This window comes from Salmo salar, chromosome 13 (genome assembly GCF_965601325.2).
Source record: "Salmo salar chromosome 13, fSalSal1, whole genome shotgun sequence".
Classification (NCBI taxonomy): Eukaryota; Metazoa; Chordata; class Actinopteri; order Salmoniformes; family Salmonidae; genus Salmo; species Salmo salar.
The window spans coordinates 49,327,121-49,344,076 of NC_138303.1; the positions used below are offsets into that span (position 1 = coordinate 49,327,121).

General features: G+C 42.1%; 1 protein-coding gene across 1 annotated transcript in view; it reads left to right on the top strand.

Moving 5' to 3' along the window:
• Positions 1-737: 737 nt before the first annotated feature.
• The window catches only part of LOC106566945 (phosphatidylinositol 3,4,5-trisphosphate-dependent Rac exchanger 1 protein), a 160,302-nt gene continuing 144,083 nt past the window's right edge, over positions 738-16,956 (top strand). The window contains exon 1 of the mRNA XM_014135621.3: positions 738-1,716. Within this exon, the coding sequence (XP_013991096.3) occupies positions 1,576-1,716 (141 nt within the window). The 5' untranslated portion in view covers positions 738-1,575. The remainder of the gene's footprint in view (positions 1,717-16,956) is intronic.

The following is a 16,956-nucleotide window of genomic DNA, read 5'->3' on the forward strand; positions in this document are numbered from 1 at the left end:
TTAAATATTTTAAGGACCATTTTAAGGACATAACTTGTGATGTACAGAAAGAAAGAATTATATGTAAATATAAAGTGAGGCATATCAGTTGTCCTCATTTGAAAAGGCAAAAAAAATTGTATGCAACTAGAATCACAGTGGATAATGAATGCACCCTGCATTGATTATATTTTCATTTCTTACATTTTTGACCGCCAACATTTGAGGAATAAAGTAAAAACACACTTAACGTTCTCGCAATCATTAGAATTTTACTCGTTTGACACTTTAATTTGACCCAAAGTTGTAAGAGTTTGCTGCTGTGCTATGAATGAGTCCACTCTCATATTTCTAAATTCAACACGGCTGCTGCTTGGTGCTCAACTAAAAACCAACTTATGCTTGATCCGAAAATGTGGTCAGAGGCTCCGTGTGATGCAATCAGGTGCCCCCTGAAAATGTGGTCGGAGTCTCCGTGTGATGCAATCAGGTGCCCCCTGAAAATGTGGTCGGAGGCTCCGTGTGATGCAATTAGGTGCCCCCTGAGGCCAAACAGAACTCTGCCCAGCATCTCCATGCGCCTCCAAAATGTTGTAACAGTGGAGGGCTCAGTATCGCTCCGCATTGACATGATTGGTTGACTGTAGGTGGGGGCGGGATGTCCTGTATAAACACAAACTCGTTTCCCTGACAACAGCTCTGTTCAACCGCTCTGTGCTGCTCCACGACAAGCAAAACATATGAATGCCTGACTTCTGCAGAGGCCATATCTCCGTAAACGCTGCACGGTCAATGGAGACCTTGGATTGACCGTGCAGCGCTTTAATACTTGAGCCTGTTGGTGGTACCGTTGGTTCTCTCAGACCCTCTTCATAAATTAAATAACAATCATCTAAACTATTACATTGTATTCCTAAAACTGTCGACTTCATTTGCAGCCTAGACTTGTTCAATAGGCCTTGACAAACCATGGCATTTTATGCGTAAAGTAAATGATTAATTAGGCTGCCTTATTGAAATAAGAATTGGGTATAGCATATGTTGTAGGTGCAGAATTAATTATTTGATATTGAACACATTCCTTATGCTAACTTAAAGGTGGTCGGTCCCTACACTGCGGCACTTCTGAAAGCCACCACTTGCACCAGCGTTGGCACTGCGCTTAGTCCCAACAGAAGCCGAGAAGAGGACAACAGGCACTTTTCAGACTGCCTTCTGCGGAACTAGTACTGACTACATCATGTGTTGTGTCCTCAACTTATCTTTGACACACAACTAACCAACCTGAGCGCTTGTGGTTTAGCTCTACTCTGATAGTTTATGAGCTGTAATATTCTTATCTGAAAGTTGTCTTTTCTTGTCTGGGAATCGGATCAATCAAATCGATCTGGAGTCGTTCGTCATTTATTGTTCATCAAGACGTGTGTTTTTGTTAAGTTCATGTAAAGCCTATTGCGCATCAGTGCTTGGGGTTTGAAAATACGGTGTTGCAAAATGGACTTAAACTGCAACTAACTCGGGATACTTTTGCAGTGACCCAAGTATCAAGAATAATTTAGACTTATTTTCCCGTACTTTTTTGGATAAAGATCAATCATGGAAGAAGAGGGGCAACAGAACGGCGTCCTCCACAGCACCAAAGAGTCGGACCGCCAGCAACGCTTGAGGCTCTGTGTTTTACATGAAATTTTGAACACCGAGAGGGATTACGTTCGGGCATTGCTTTTCCTTCAATCGGTAAGTTTTTGTTCACGCTTGTGTTAGTCTGCTTGCCAAACATGTTATTTGTATTGTTCAGCTGCTGGCAAGCTGTTGAATCATATCACAAAGTGATGGCAACAAACATCTTTACGAGAAAGTGAAGGCAAGGCTGGCTTTCTACAGCTGCTGAATGCATTAGCATGGACCACTAGTTTATTTGTTGCACCGAGAACACAATCCAACATCCTCTCTTTGGTTTTAAACTTGTAGCTTCACCCTTCTGTTTATGGTAGCCTGTTAGAGCGGCGCTTTTCTGCATTTAGTTTCTACATTTGTTCTATTGACTTTAATTCATTACGCCATCCCATCGCCATAGATCTGCTGCCTATGCTGTCGGACAAAATTCACTATTTTAGTGAATATCAATACCTCGCTAAGCAACTGCTCTCTGTATCCTCTTCATCACGCATTGTTCTGCATCTTACATAGCAGCCATAAAAGAAACACAGACCGGACAAGTAGCCGTGATTATGTTCATTATAGTCAGTTATCACTTTTTCTGCGCTAAACTATGTAGGACATTGGCCAGTTGGAAACTACAACTCCCTACTACATCGCACAGTTAGTTCAGGCATGATATGATTTTTATTTCAAGAGAAACTGCAGCGTGCATTGAACTCACAGGGGGAGAAGAAGAAAAAAAACAGAACAAAATGGAATTTGAATAATTGAACTGACATCAGTTGTGTGAAAAATTACCAACATTTAGTTAAATCACTCAGCCCTACAAGATACCATCTGATCAGAAGATGCTAATTGTATCCCCATCAATTTAGAGACGTTGTTCAGCTGATTCTGGTCTGTTTATTGGCTACGGTACTGTCTATGACTGGTCCGCTCCTCTTGTCTGATTCAGAACCAGTGATTGGGTGTCTGCTTTGATTCTATTCTGACCATAATAGCATGCCAGGGCGCTAATTCACTTCCCACAAGCCATCCTCTTAGCAGGTCTCAGTGACGCTGCTAATGGCTTATGTCGGCCTGAGTAACTTCGAAGTGTGGCATCCTATGACTTGACACACACACACACACACACACACACAGTTGTATCACTTAGTGTTTGTACCTTTTATCCATTATACACTATATTCTGAAGCCATACTTCCTATACTGTGTAGATAACTCCCGATTCCTCTACATAAATCTAAACGTTAGCATGTCATCGTATCTAGTGAACAGACATAAAAGGGGCTGTAGTATGGAGTGGAGATGTACAAGTTAACCAATGTCTTACATCGCCGACAGATCTGAGGCCCGTATCATATTGGAACATTCCAGATCTTACAGCTCTCTCTTCCCTGTCCAACTGATCTCTGTCACAGTGGACAAACATCAAGACTTCCAGATGGCCTCTACAATCTGTCCCAAAATGTTATCTCCAGCACGTCACCTCTCAACATGACACCAACCACCGAGTCCCCATATCCACTTCAGAAAAGCTCCACTCAAAAACCCCACTCACGCAAATGCAAACGCACATTAAAGAGTGGGGGTGAACATAATTGTGGCTGCAACAGCGAACTGACTTGAAAGAGCTAAGTGCTCATAAAAGGATATTTATAACCGATTTCAATACGTGTTCAGCGACCGAAGTCGGGAACACCCAAATGAGATGATTACAAAGACCCTCCCCTCCAATTGGACATGCTTCTTTACTACTGGGCCAATTAAAAGGTCCTGATTCAGAGGACAAGCTGTACTAAAAAAGCTGTACATTCAACTAACCCAGAGCTAGTTGAATGTTCAGGGTTCCCACATACAGACTAGTAGCAATATGAGATGCATTGGACACTATCATGATAGAACCCTCCGTTTTCACTGAATCTTGATAAATTAGGGGTCCAATCAGCATGGCTGCAATTAGTAAAATGTTTTACATCTTGGCATGGTTGTAGAACCCATTGAGTAATATTTTCATTTGGTTTTTCAATGATGTTAGAAAGCACAGCATCGCACAAGATTTCCAACAAACCCAAGACAAAGTGTCATGTATGGAGAGACTTCTGTCAGTAGTTTTAAATGGAACCAAACTCGTCAGACCTACAGACAAGACAACAGAGTGTCTGGTCTCTTGTCTTTGAGAGGAAGTCTCTGGTCCAGTCTTCCTGTCTGCGGCATCATTTTGACGGAGCTGAGGAGAGACCGACTAGCCTCCCCGTAGCAAGCCAGCTTCCGCCTATGTGAGCCTCTAGGAGCCATGAACTTTACAGCCCTTAAAGCAGAAGTGAGCAAGGGGAAAGGCACGAGACCCAAATATGACTTTGTTGGTGATGCGCACGGCCGAGAGAGGAGGATTGTGGGGGAGAGGGTAAGATAAGGATAATTTTACGCCCGGCTACAAAAAGGGGATTTCTTAATTTATTTATTCAATTTCATGCCATGTCGCTTGTATCTGTGATACACTCAAGTGTTTCATCTCTACTGGTGGCGGAAGTGGAGCGAATTGAAAAGGTTGTGTAGAGAACCTGACAAGTGTAGTGATTCGCAGTGTTATTGGTCACATACACATGTTTAGCAGATGTTATTGCGGGTGTAGTGAAATGCTTGTGCCTAGGGTTGCATATTTTGGGGAATATTCAGAGGTGGAAACTTTCAATGGGAATATATGGGAATTAACTGAAAAATATGCAAATCAATATTAATACCATTTAAATGTAGATGTTTTTGCATTGGATATATTTACCATAGCATATGGAGACAGAAACAGATACCTTTTACCTTATCATAAGTAGACATACTTGCAAATTATTAAATCATTCTAATAGAATATTATTTTTTTTAGTTATGAGTTAAACTTTAATTAAATGAGTTGACTCTTCACATGGGATGATTTCACTGAACACCAAAAGAAAGGGAATATTGAATGATCCATCGCATCTCCCAAAACGTTTTCAACAGACATCTGTAAAATGATAGTCTAGAAACTAAGGCTTTGGTTGTTTTCCTCTCAGGCTTCCATGTCGTCTCCCTGGACCTCCTCGATGTCCACCTCTTGAAGATCAGACTCTAAGGTCTTATCTTCACTGTCACTTTCCAACCTTGTTGAGGATGGCTTGTTGTTAGGCTCAAAAAGCCTCAAATTTTCCTGGATGGGCACCAATTTTTCAACCCTTGTATTGGTCAGCCTGTTGCGTTCTTTGGTGTTCCCAAACAATGACCAGTTGCACTCTGAGGTGGCTGATGTTGGTGGGATTTGGAGGATGATGGAGGCAACAGGGGAACGAGACGGATTACCAGGACGCTTACTCAAAGCATGCGCGGACCAACTGTCAAGTGTCTTCACTGATATTTTCAACCTCTCCTTGACCGAGTCTGTAATCCCTACATGTTTCAAGCAGACCACCGTAGTACCTGTGCCCAAAAAAGCGAAGGTAACCTGCCCAAATGATTACCGCCCCGTGGCACTTACGTTGGTAGCCATGAAGTGCTTTGAAAGGCTGTTCATGGCTCACATCAACAGCATCCTCCCGGACACCCTAGACCCACTCCAATTCGTATACTGCCCCAACAGATCCACAGATGACGCAATCTCAATCGTACTCCACACTGCCTTCCTCACCTGAACAAAATGAACACCTATGTGAGATGTCATGTCTGCCACTCTGATCTTTAACACTGGGGCCCTTCAGGGGTGTGTAGTTAGTCCTCTCCTGTATTTACAGTTCACCAACAACTGCATAGCCAAAGATGAATCCAACACCATCATTAAGTTTGCTGACGATACGCCAGTTGTAGGCCTGATCACCGACAATGAGACGGCCGATAGGGAGGAGGTCAGAGAACTGGCAGTATGGTGCCAGGACAACAACCTCTCAATGTGAGCAAGACAAAGGAGCTGATCGTGGACTACAGGAAAAGGTGGGCCGAACAGGCCCCCATTGACGGGGCTGTAGTGGAGCGGGTCGAGAGTTTCAAGTTCCTTGGTATTTACATCACCAACAAACTATCATGGTCCAAACATACCAAGCCAGTCGTGAAAAGGGAAAAACAAAACCTTTTCCCCTCAGGAGACTGAAAATATTTGGCATGGGTCCCCAGATCCTCAAAAGGTTCTACAGCTGCACCATCGAGAGCATCCTGACCGGTTGCATCACCGCCTGGTATGGCAACTGCTCGGCATCTGACCGTAAGGTGCTACAGAGAGTAGTGCGAATGGCCCAGTACATCACTGGGGCCAAGCTTCCTGCCATCCAGGATCTATATAATAGGCGGTGTCTGAGGAAAGCCCATCAAATTGTCAGACACTAGACACCCAAGTTATAGACTGTTTTCTCTGCTACCGCACGGCAAGCGGTACCGGAGCGCCAGGTCTAGGACCAAAAGGCTCCTCAACAGCTTCTACCCCCAAGCCATAAGCCTGCTGAAAAATTAATAAAATCGCCACAGGACAATTTACATTGCGCACCACAGGCTGCGGTAGGCCATCAATGTAAATAAGAATTTGTTCTTAACTGACTTGCCAAGTTAAATAAATAAAATACAATTTCAACACTCGAGATGGGTGTGGTGACCAACTTAGGAGATAAACATGTATTGTTATGTAGAACCATTGATTTTGAGGATTTAATGTTAAAACCAGTTTAGCCATGCACTTCTACAGTATCTCAATGTTCTTGTAGATTCAGATTACTTACTTGCTCTCGTCTGCCACACTAGCTTACAATAAACCTACCAGAGGGTGAAATGGGGGTCTTAGTTGCACAACTGGCGGTGTCCTTTGACCTCTTGAGCTGGTGCTTGTTGCACCCAAATTACTGTTCCGATTGGGGTGTAGTTGAGAACAAGCAGAGCAGTTTGATGTGAACACACACACACACACACTCTCTCTTTCCACTCATAGCGAAGAGAGAACCATATGATGCCCATAGTTGTTTCACTTTGCCCATTTTCATACTTCATACCCAGATGCAATGCCAGGAAACCAATGGTCGATTTCCTTTTTCATCATAGCGCTAATATAAGCACTGGTGCACTTCCACTACAGTCACAACAGGACTGCCATTTCCTTTGCTTAATAATGGAGGAATGAGCGAGACCATGCAGCACTTCAGTGTCAATACAATTCACTGCAAAAGTACCTGCCACCCTTTTCCCCTGCCCTCATCCATCCCCTCTTTTGCTCTGTTAGGCTCTCTTTTTTTACATTTATTTCTTTTTTACCCTCCTCACAATGGCTGAGCCGGCCCCTTTTGTGACTTCTGCTTTTTCTCTTCCCCTTCGGGCCTGGGCCCGTATCAACAATGCATCTCAGAAAAGGTCAAGACTATGGAAATGGAAAGTGAAAAGTCTAAGCCTTTTTTGGTAAAACACTGGAATAAATCCTGTATGGAAATGGACAGGTAGGGGCGGCAGGTAGCCTAGCGGTTAAGAGTATTGGGCCAGTAACCGAAAGGTCGCTGTTTCAAATCCCCGTGCCGACTAGGTGAGGTACTGCAAAGGAAAGGGTGCTCATTGACATGGTTGCAAATGATTGGGAATAACCATTTACGATGAGATGTGAACTTTAGCACGCTTCAGACAACCTCTGAATGTGATTGTACATGATGTTGCAATAGTAAAACATTTTATAATTTTTGCACTTCTCTTACTCTGCCAAAATCACAAAGTATTCTTTTAAAGCTGCAATATGTACATTTTTGGGCGATCTGACAAAATTCACATTGGAAATGTTAGTTATACAGTGAGGGAAAAAAGTATTTAATCCCCTGCTGATTTTGTACGTTTGCTCACTGACAAAGAAATAATAAGTCTATCATTTTAATGGTAGGTTTATTTGAACAGTGAGAGACAGAATAACAACAACAAATCCAGAAAAACACGTCAAATTTTATAAAATGATTTGCATTTTAATGAGGGAAATAATTATTTGACCCCTCTGCAAAACATGACTTAGTACTTGGTGGCAAAACCCTTGTTGGCAATCAAAGGTCAGACGTTTCTTGTAGTTGGCCACCAGGTTTGCACACATCTCAGGAGGGATTTTGTCCCACTCTTTGCAGATCTTCTCCAAGTCATTAAGGTTGAGGCTGACATTTGGCAACTCGAACCTTCAGCTCCCTCCACAGATTTTCTATGGGATTAAGGTCTGGAGACTGTCTAGGCCACTCCAGGACCTTAATGTGCTTCTTCTTGAGCCACTCCTTTGTTGCCTTGGCCGTGTTTTTTGGGTCATTGTCATGCTAGAATACCCATCCACGACCCATTTTCAATGCCCTGGCTGAGGGAAGGAGGTTCTCACCCAAGATTTGACGGTACATGGCCCCGCCCATCGTCCCTTTGATGCGGTGAAGTTGTCCTGTCCCCTTAGCAGAAAAACACCCCCAAAGCATAATGTTTCCACCTCCATGTTTGACGGTGGAGATGGTGTTCTTGGGGTCATAGGCAGCATTCCTCCTCCTCCAAACACGGCGAGTTGAGTTGATGCTAAAGAGCTTCATTTTGGTCTCATCTGACCACAACACTTTCACCCAGTTGTCCTCTGAATCATTCAGATGTTCATTGGCAAACTTCAGACGGGCATGTATATGTGCTTTCTTGAGCAGGGGGACCTTGCGGGCGCTGCAGGATTTCAGTCCTTCACGGCGTAGTGTGTTACCAATTGTTTTCTTGGTGACTATGGTCCCAGCTGCCTTGAGATCATTGACAAGATCCTCCCGTGTAGTTCTGGACTGATTCCTCACCGTTCTCATGATCATTGCAACTCCACGAGGTGAGATCTTGCATGGAACCCCAGGCCGAGGGATATTGACAGTTCTTTTGTGTTTCTTCCATTTGCAAATAATCACAACTGTTGTCACCTTCTCACCAAGCTGCTTAGCAATGGTCTTGTAGCCCATTCCAGCCTTGTGTAGGTCTACAATCTTGTCCCTGACATCATTGGAGAGCTCTTTGGTCTTGGCCATGGTGTAGAGTTTGGAATCTGATTGATTGCTTCTGTGGACAGGTGTCTTTTATACAGGTAACAAGATGAGATTAGGAGCACTCCCTTTAAGAGTGTGCTCTTAATCTTAGCTCGTTACCTGTATAAAAGACACCTGGGAGCCAGAAATCTTTCTGATTGAGAGGGGTCAAATACTTATTTCCCTCATTAAAATGCAAATCAATTTAACATTTTTGACATGCATTTTTCAGGATTTTTTGTTGTTATTCTGTCTCACTGTTTCCATATAACCTACCATTGAAATTATAGACTGATAATTTCTTTGTCAGTGGGCAAACATACAAAATCAGCAGGGGATCAAATACTTTTCCCCCTCACTGTTGACCTGTCATTCTCATTGAAAGCAAGTCTAAGGAGCGGTAGATTGGTTCTATATACGCTATGTATAGGCTTCCCGTTCTTAAGTTTGTTTTTGCATCTTACTTTTGGTTTTGTACACTGCTTCAAACCGCTGAAAATATAATATTTTTGGTTATGAAAAATATATTTCAGTGGTTTAGATGGTACAAAGATTATCTACACTATAGTTGCTTGTTTTGTCACACTGACCTTATGCAAACTTTTAGAATTTTAGCAACCAGGAAATGGTGTCAACAACCATGTACAATCCCTTTAAATACATCCCTTTCCTCTTCTTTTAAAAAAAACCAATGTTTATTGATTTTTCTTTAACTTAAATATAAAATAAGAAATATTACATGAAAAAAAAATAACAGCAAAAACCACAAGTTAACAGCAACCAAAAATACAAATAAATAAATGGTGAAACATCCTAAGACAAGTGTTACAAAGCATAAAACCACCAAAATAACATTTTACAGTGGTCAGATCCAATAGGATGGAACATATTTGGGATCAATTTCAGATGAAACACAGTGCCACAAGCCAATCGGATATCTCACCACCACCCCGCATGCACACAAAGCATAGTACGCTACCCAGAGTTCCCTTCATTAGCCAATATTTCACCCACATCACTCTGCTCAACAATATCCAAAAATGGTCCCCAAACCTTTTCAAAAGTGTCTTGTTTACCCTTAACCGTATATGTAATCTTTTCCATTGTTAGGCAAGACAACATTTCCCTAAGCCGTTGGGCAATACTAGAAGTGTTCACACTTTCACAGGCAAGAGCTATCAAGCGTTTTGCTTGCAACAAGCACTTTTTTAACCGTTTTATTTAACTAGGCAAGTCCGATAAGAACAAATTCTTATTTTCAATGACGGCCTAGGAACAGTGGGTTAACTGCCTTGTTCAGTGGTAGAACGACAGATTTTTACCTTGTCAGCTCGGGGATTCAATCTTGCAACCTTTTGGTTACTATTCCAATGCTCTAACCACTAGGCTACCTGCCACCCCATATCTATAAGTGTTTGCACTTGGTTCTTTTAGATGAGGATTGATTGGGTACAACCCCAGGATAAACACTTTGGTATAGAGAGGCAATTTTACTGATACTATTTGGGATATAATATGTGATACCTCCTTCCAGAAATCTTGAATTTTCTGACAGTCCCACAGACAATGAAACAGAGTTCCTTTTAGAATGATTGTGCTTGTCACATATATCTGGAATTGTACTATTAAACTTAGCAGGGGTTACATATGTTTGCATAAACCAATTGTGTTGCAATAGTTTTGCAGAGTATTCACATTCTGAGCCTTAGGACATATACTACTCCATTTGTCCAAGACTATGTCTTCCCGAATATCTTCCTTCCAAGAGTTCAGTTTGTGTGCAGAGGATTCATTTGAAGCAGACCCTAGCATATTGTATAGAGCTGAAATTCTAACCTTACCATTACAATGGGCTGAGATTGTATTTTCTAAAGTGGACAGAAGGGCTTCTGTTAGGTTTTGGGCAGCTATGAGGAAGCTCCTTAGCTGTAAATATAAAAAAAAAATGTTTTCTAGGAATGTCATTTCTTCAAATGACATAAAAATACCTTCTTTATACAGGTCTTGAACTTTCCTTAAACCCTTGCTGGCCCAACCCGGATCAGCTCTACCAGGAGTGAAACTGTGGTTTCCCCAGATAGGACTAAAACATGACAAAGAATGCATTTCACCAAGGAACTTCCGCACCTCATGCCAAACGTTGATCGTATAATTTTTTTTGTGTCTTGCTATCAGCTGAGTAAATGTAGAGGTTAAGGGGTAATTTGGGTACAACTGAAGACATTTCAGAGGTAAAATAGTACATAGCAGTGCGAAGCTGAGCTGCCCAGTAGTACCACTGGATATTAGGCAAATGGAGCCCCCCCTCTGTCATACGGTAGGTACAATAAGGACAAGCGAACTCTGGGATGTCTGTTATTCCAGATAAATATAGTGAACATCTTTTTAAACCTTGTAAAGAGGGATGGTGGTGGTGGCAAGAGAACGTTCTGAAATAAATGCAACAGTTTTGGGAGGACATTCATTTTCATAGTGTTAATCTGGCCAATTAAAGATATACAGTAGGTAAAGATGACCATCTATCGATTGAGTTATTGAATCTACGGCAGGGTCATAGTTAGTTGAGATTATGCAGTCAATCTCTGGCACAATATGAATGCCGAGATATGTAAAGCATTCCGTAGCATTAAAAAAATAAGTCAGAGGTGTAGGTCTATGTCTTTCCTCCTCCTTTAGCATCATATGAGGATTTTGCGTTATTTGTTTTGTATCCCGAGAACACCCCAAACTCTTTGATAAGGTCCAGAAGTGCGGATATGGAATTGCACAAGTCTGTAAGAAACAAAATTACATCGTCTGCATAAAGGGCAATTCGATGTTCCATCTGATCTATTCTGATACCTGAAATATTGGGGTGGGACCTAACAGCTATGGCTAGAGGCTCAATGGCTAGGATAAACTGGAGAGGAGAAAGAGGGCAGCCCTTCCTAGAACCCCTGCGGATGTCAAAAGGTTTAGATACCGTATTAGTAGTAAGGATCTCTGCATTGTGATTTGTATTTAGTATCATTATCCATTTACAAAAGCTCTCACCAAAACAAGTTAACACTTCAAAGAGGTAGGGTTGAGTAGCCCTGTCGAAGGCCTTCTCTGCGTCCAACGACAGGATCGCAGTGTCTGACGACCCAATTTAGGCTGGAAGCAGATCATTTAGCATTCTTCTAACATTATGAAATCCTTGACGACCTTGAATAAAGCCATTTTGGTCTCAACCCACCGCATCCGGACGAAAATCCTCCAACCTCCTCACAAATGCTTTACAAAGAACCTTAGTGTCAGAATTCAAAAGTGAAATAGCACGGTAGGGATCACGTTTGGTATGCAGCTATTCAGGTTTTAGGAGCGGAGTGATCAGAGCTCTCAAAGAAGGGGGCAGGAGACCATTTTCGTAAGATTCCAAAAACATCTCCTGGAGAGGAGTGCACAGTTTGTATTTAAATCTCTTGTAGATGTCAATGGGCAGCCCATCTGGGCCAGATGCCCTCATACTATCAATTGCATTGGAAATGTCCTCCACAGTCAGCTCAGCATTAAGAATATCCTTAGATTCATCTGAAAGATTGGAGTTTCCCAATGTATCTAAAAAGCTAGCCTGGGTACCAGTTTCAGGAGGATACTCTGATGCATATAATTCTTCATAACAGGATTTAAAGGTATTGTTTATCTCCCAAGGGTATACCGTTACAGCTCCCCATGCATCCTGAATTGAATTGATTGCTCTCTCTGCTTGCTGCTGTTTGATTCGCCAGGCCAACAGCTTCCCAGCCTTTTCACCCTGGTCATAATATGATTGGTTTAGTCTCAATAAGCTTGCTGTAGCTCTACCCACAGAAATGCTGTTATATTGAGCATTGAGCAAGAGCAACTCCTTGTGTACACCTGTAGAATTAGTGTGGAAAATTTGAGTTTTTTTTAAATTTTGGTTTTATGTGATTTCATTTTTTGTTGAGTATTTTTTGACTTGGAGCTGGTGAAACTTATAATTTTACCCTTTATGAAAGCTTTAAAGGTTTCCCGTCTAGTACAAGCTGAGGTCTGTGTTGTATTCATTGAAAAGTATAGGTACATTTGCTTTCTGTCCAATGTATTCTGTAAAACTTGTATATTGCAGCCATTTAGGTTGGAAGCGCCATTTAGGTGGGCCAACTACTAAATTGGAATCGGAATATATAAGCGATGCTGGAGCATGGTCAGATGACAATGCTATCATAAAATCAATCTTCAGTTTGAGTGTAATGCTGCTGAGATCAAAAAAAAATTGTAGATTCGGGAATAGGTCTGGTGAGTGCTAGAGTAACAGGAGTATTCCACATCATCTGGTTTCATTTCTCTCAATCTCTAAGTTTAAATCGTTCATAAAATGCTGTATGGTCTTCCTAGATTGGGTGTGGGAGTAGTTCGAACCCGAGGTGCGATCTTTAACAGGATCTAAAGTGCAATTAAAGTCTCCTGCAACAATATAATTACCTGGAAGTGTGGAAAGGTTTAAAAACAAATCGTTAAAGAATTGCGTCATCTTCGTTGGGACCATACATATTAATTAAATTCAACTGCTCAGAGAGCAAGGTAATAATAAATCTGCCGGTGGGATCACAAATTGTTTGCAATATCTGATATGGAATGGATTTATGGATAAGAATAATAACTCCTTGCATGGGAACTAAATGAGGCTGCAATGACCTGCCCAGGCCACATCTTGCCAGTCCATCCAGGATTTCGCAAATTCGTTTATGATATCTGCGGCCAAAAAGGAATGCCTGATTTTTGCGGCAGCTTTTCTGAAATTCTGTGACTACATTTTGCAATGTTTTTTTTTTTCAAGTTAATTTCATATAAAGCAATAAAAGTCATATGTGCTCAGTTTTAGGACGACTTTAAGCAGAATACATAATACAAAAACAATTAAACATCTAAAGTGCTCAATTCTGTTTATTTTCCTGAACAAACAGCTCTGTCATAATTCACTCACACACCTCTCCTCTCCATCAGGCACTCGCTCTCGCTGATCACTTTCAATTTGAGGATCGCCATTTCATTCTAATAAATTGTCTTGTTTTTTTCCTGAAAGGGAGATAAAGAACAGAACACGTAAAAATAGAGTTGTGGTTGTTTTTATTATTCCTTTAAAAAAAATCCAGAAAGATTGTGCTTTCGTAGTCCGTATTAAGTTTTACAGAGAGTTTAAAACGGCAATGCTGACAAATTGCACTCCATGCTTTGAGCAGCGCTCTCCATAGACTGACTGGGGAGAGCAGAGTGCCGACCACCCTACTAAAGCCATGGTTAGCGGAGTAAACGTTTGAGTAAAACGCCACTCACCTTGATTCTTTCTGTGCTTGCCACAGTCTTCCCTGCTACCACTTCCGTCATGATCTGCCGCTGCTGTGGGAACTGGTCTGATGTTCTCATATGCTTTGCTGATTCGAAGTGACTGTTGATTGTCGACTTATTCGTTTGCTGTTATTTTTGTTGGCAAATGAGATTGATTTCTGTTCATTGTACTGCATGTCAGCCATCAACAATCACCCATCATCTTCGCACGTAAGTACGCTGACAGGCCAGGTGAAAACTTTTTAACGTGTGGTTGGATTGGGCCATTTTCAACGGTAACAGTGCAGTAATTGGTCAGAATTACGAACCCGCTTTCGATTGGACCCTTTTATGCTCTAAAAGTGCGGGGTTTGGTCAAAATTGCGAGCTCTCGCGTAATTGTTTCATTTTTATTTATTTTTTGCATTGAATTATGCAATCGTGGAATTCTGGAGGGACTGTCTTGGTATTTTAGGAATGTCACCAGATAATAGATGTGATTCTTACAAAAATATGATCTTCGCCTGAAGTTGTTTTAATCTACTTACCTGTTTTATTTCGTCTATTTTATTTAATCGCCTACTGTTCCAGGATGTAAATGTAACCTTAACACTATTAGTCATCGAATTTACCATGGACACTTGAACTAAAACATTGCCCCATAAGGGCACATTGGATCAGCCTAATATACTGTAATGACCTGACCAGATCATGAAGGAACAATTGTCCAGACAGAGGATGGAGTTAACGAATGGACGGTTTATTAACCCAACTTAACACAGGCTACTGTTTGGCCGTAGCCCACGCCAAATAAATGAAAGGTACACTACAAACCAACCGTGACCTTCTCTTGTGAAGCCCAGACGTAAGAGAGAGAACAATGGCTAAACCCGGTCTAACTTCCAATGCTCCATCCCCCTGCCCAACCCCCCTCCACGCCACTCCACCAACCACCAGGCTGCCCGGTATCAGAACATTCCAGGCATTCCCGTGATTGGCAGATAGCAGGTTGATTGGCATGACCCCGCGAACACTGGTAAGTACGACACAACCCACTAATAGCCTAACACATAACCCACAACTGTCTGTGCGGGTCGCTACAATACTAATAGACCTCTGTTACCACCATAAACAAAGGACGCTTTAAAGCACATTGTTGTACAAAAGCACATGCCTAACAATCAACCACGAACGTATGATTAACCCTCTTACCCCAAAGTCTATAACAGACCTCCCCCTCTGTGACACTCGGTATAAGGTGCTCAACAGATCCACGCACGTGAGGAGCTGCCTCTGCATTTTCTTCCCCTCTGTACACCTTCTGCCCTGCCGCTTGTCATTACAGTATATTGTGTTCACGATTTAACAAAGACCCAAACAAAATACCAGGAGTGAGCCAGAATATAAGCATGTTATTTGAATAAGTTAAAGAGGCGATATAGCTGTAGCGCTCTCTCCCCATGTCCCTACGGACACAACTGCATCACAAGGCCATTGGGGATGACTGGGTCCACACAACCAGTGGAAGAAGGGCTTCAATTAATGTAGTCTTGTTACCATTACCACTCTCAATGTAATTAGGTCTAAAATGCGGCTTTGAAAGCTATGCATATTTGAGCTGATTGAAAGTTGTCGTCGTTCTGCATCAAAGTTAATGTGATTACGATTAAGTTAGGAGTTTAACACAATCATGTTAAACTTGGCAAGCTTGGCTCAGAGGGATCACTTGTAGTCAGACTGGCTTCCTGCTTTGGGCACGGAAAAGTGTCTTTAGAACCAGGGTCGTGTTCAGTAGGAAGAAAACAGTAGAGGACGTTTTGAAACCGATCAGGTAGCCTACTACCTAGACTTCCAATAAGAAATGTCATTTTTCATAGCTCCGATTCAAAATGAACCCAGGCCAGTTAACCTGACCCAGGGCAGACGTTGGAGGCAGCAGGCCTTTTCACCCTCCTGTCACTCTCCAGATGAGTGAACGCGGAACCCGACGCCAGCATATGTGCGTCTGCTTGTGGACACCCGTATGTCTGGCCCTTCCTCGCTTTGCTAAGTCACAACAAATGGCAAACTCGGGGACCAACCCACATATGACCCTTTTGGCTGCAAGTCATATGAGACTGGACCATGCCCTCCCTGGGTTTGACTGAGTGCGCCACCAGCAGTTTGTGGCAGAGAAATGCTCTCTCCAGCTGTGGTGATGGTTGGGAGTTGGCTAGTTTGTGGTGCTACTAGCTTCCAATGGTCTTCATCTTTATCTATGACATGAAAGCATGGGGAAGTGGAAATGAGGGCACAGTCATCTGTATGAACTGTAACAAACCCATTTTATGAGTAGTATGATAAAGAAGCATCTGAGGATTTGTTGCACTCCCTAACCAATCCAGAATTGTATTTTGGCCTGTGTTGAGAATTCAACTGCATTCATCTTATCTGTTGGCCTACCACTTTTGGGAATAATATGTGTAAATGTCACAATACTGCAATTCTATTGTCCTAATGCTATGATCATTTCCCATCTTTCAAGTCTCCAACATGTAAGGGATAAACGGTAACGTTCTGTACATAACCTTGGACGACACCTCCGCCAAGTCCCTTTTGAGGAGTGCAATTTTACAAGGTAATGTACAGAACACAGGCGTTTATCCCACAGTTGCAAAGAGAACCATATGAAAGCACATTTACTGGTTAAAAAAACAACGTTTTCTCATATTTTTATAAGCTAATTCTCCTATCTTTTGGTTGCTAGAGTTGCGACCCAGTCGTTCAATATTTATGGACGTGACCCAGTCGTTTGTGCTTTATTTTCCATTTGCTGGGAACGTTCTTATCCCTTCCTTGCTGCTAGCTAGCCAACAAGCTACGGCTACAAAGTCACTACCTCTGCAGCCAGAATAACTGCAATGTAGCTGTTTTTCTATTGACATTCATTTGGATTCATCCATATCAATGAGCTGATAATGCCCGATTTTGCCTGGCATAGCTAGAAAGGTGTGCCTTCTCGTCAGGA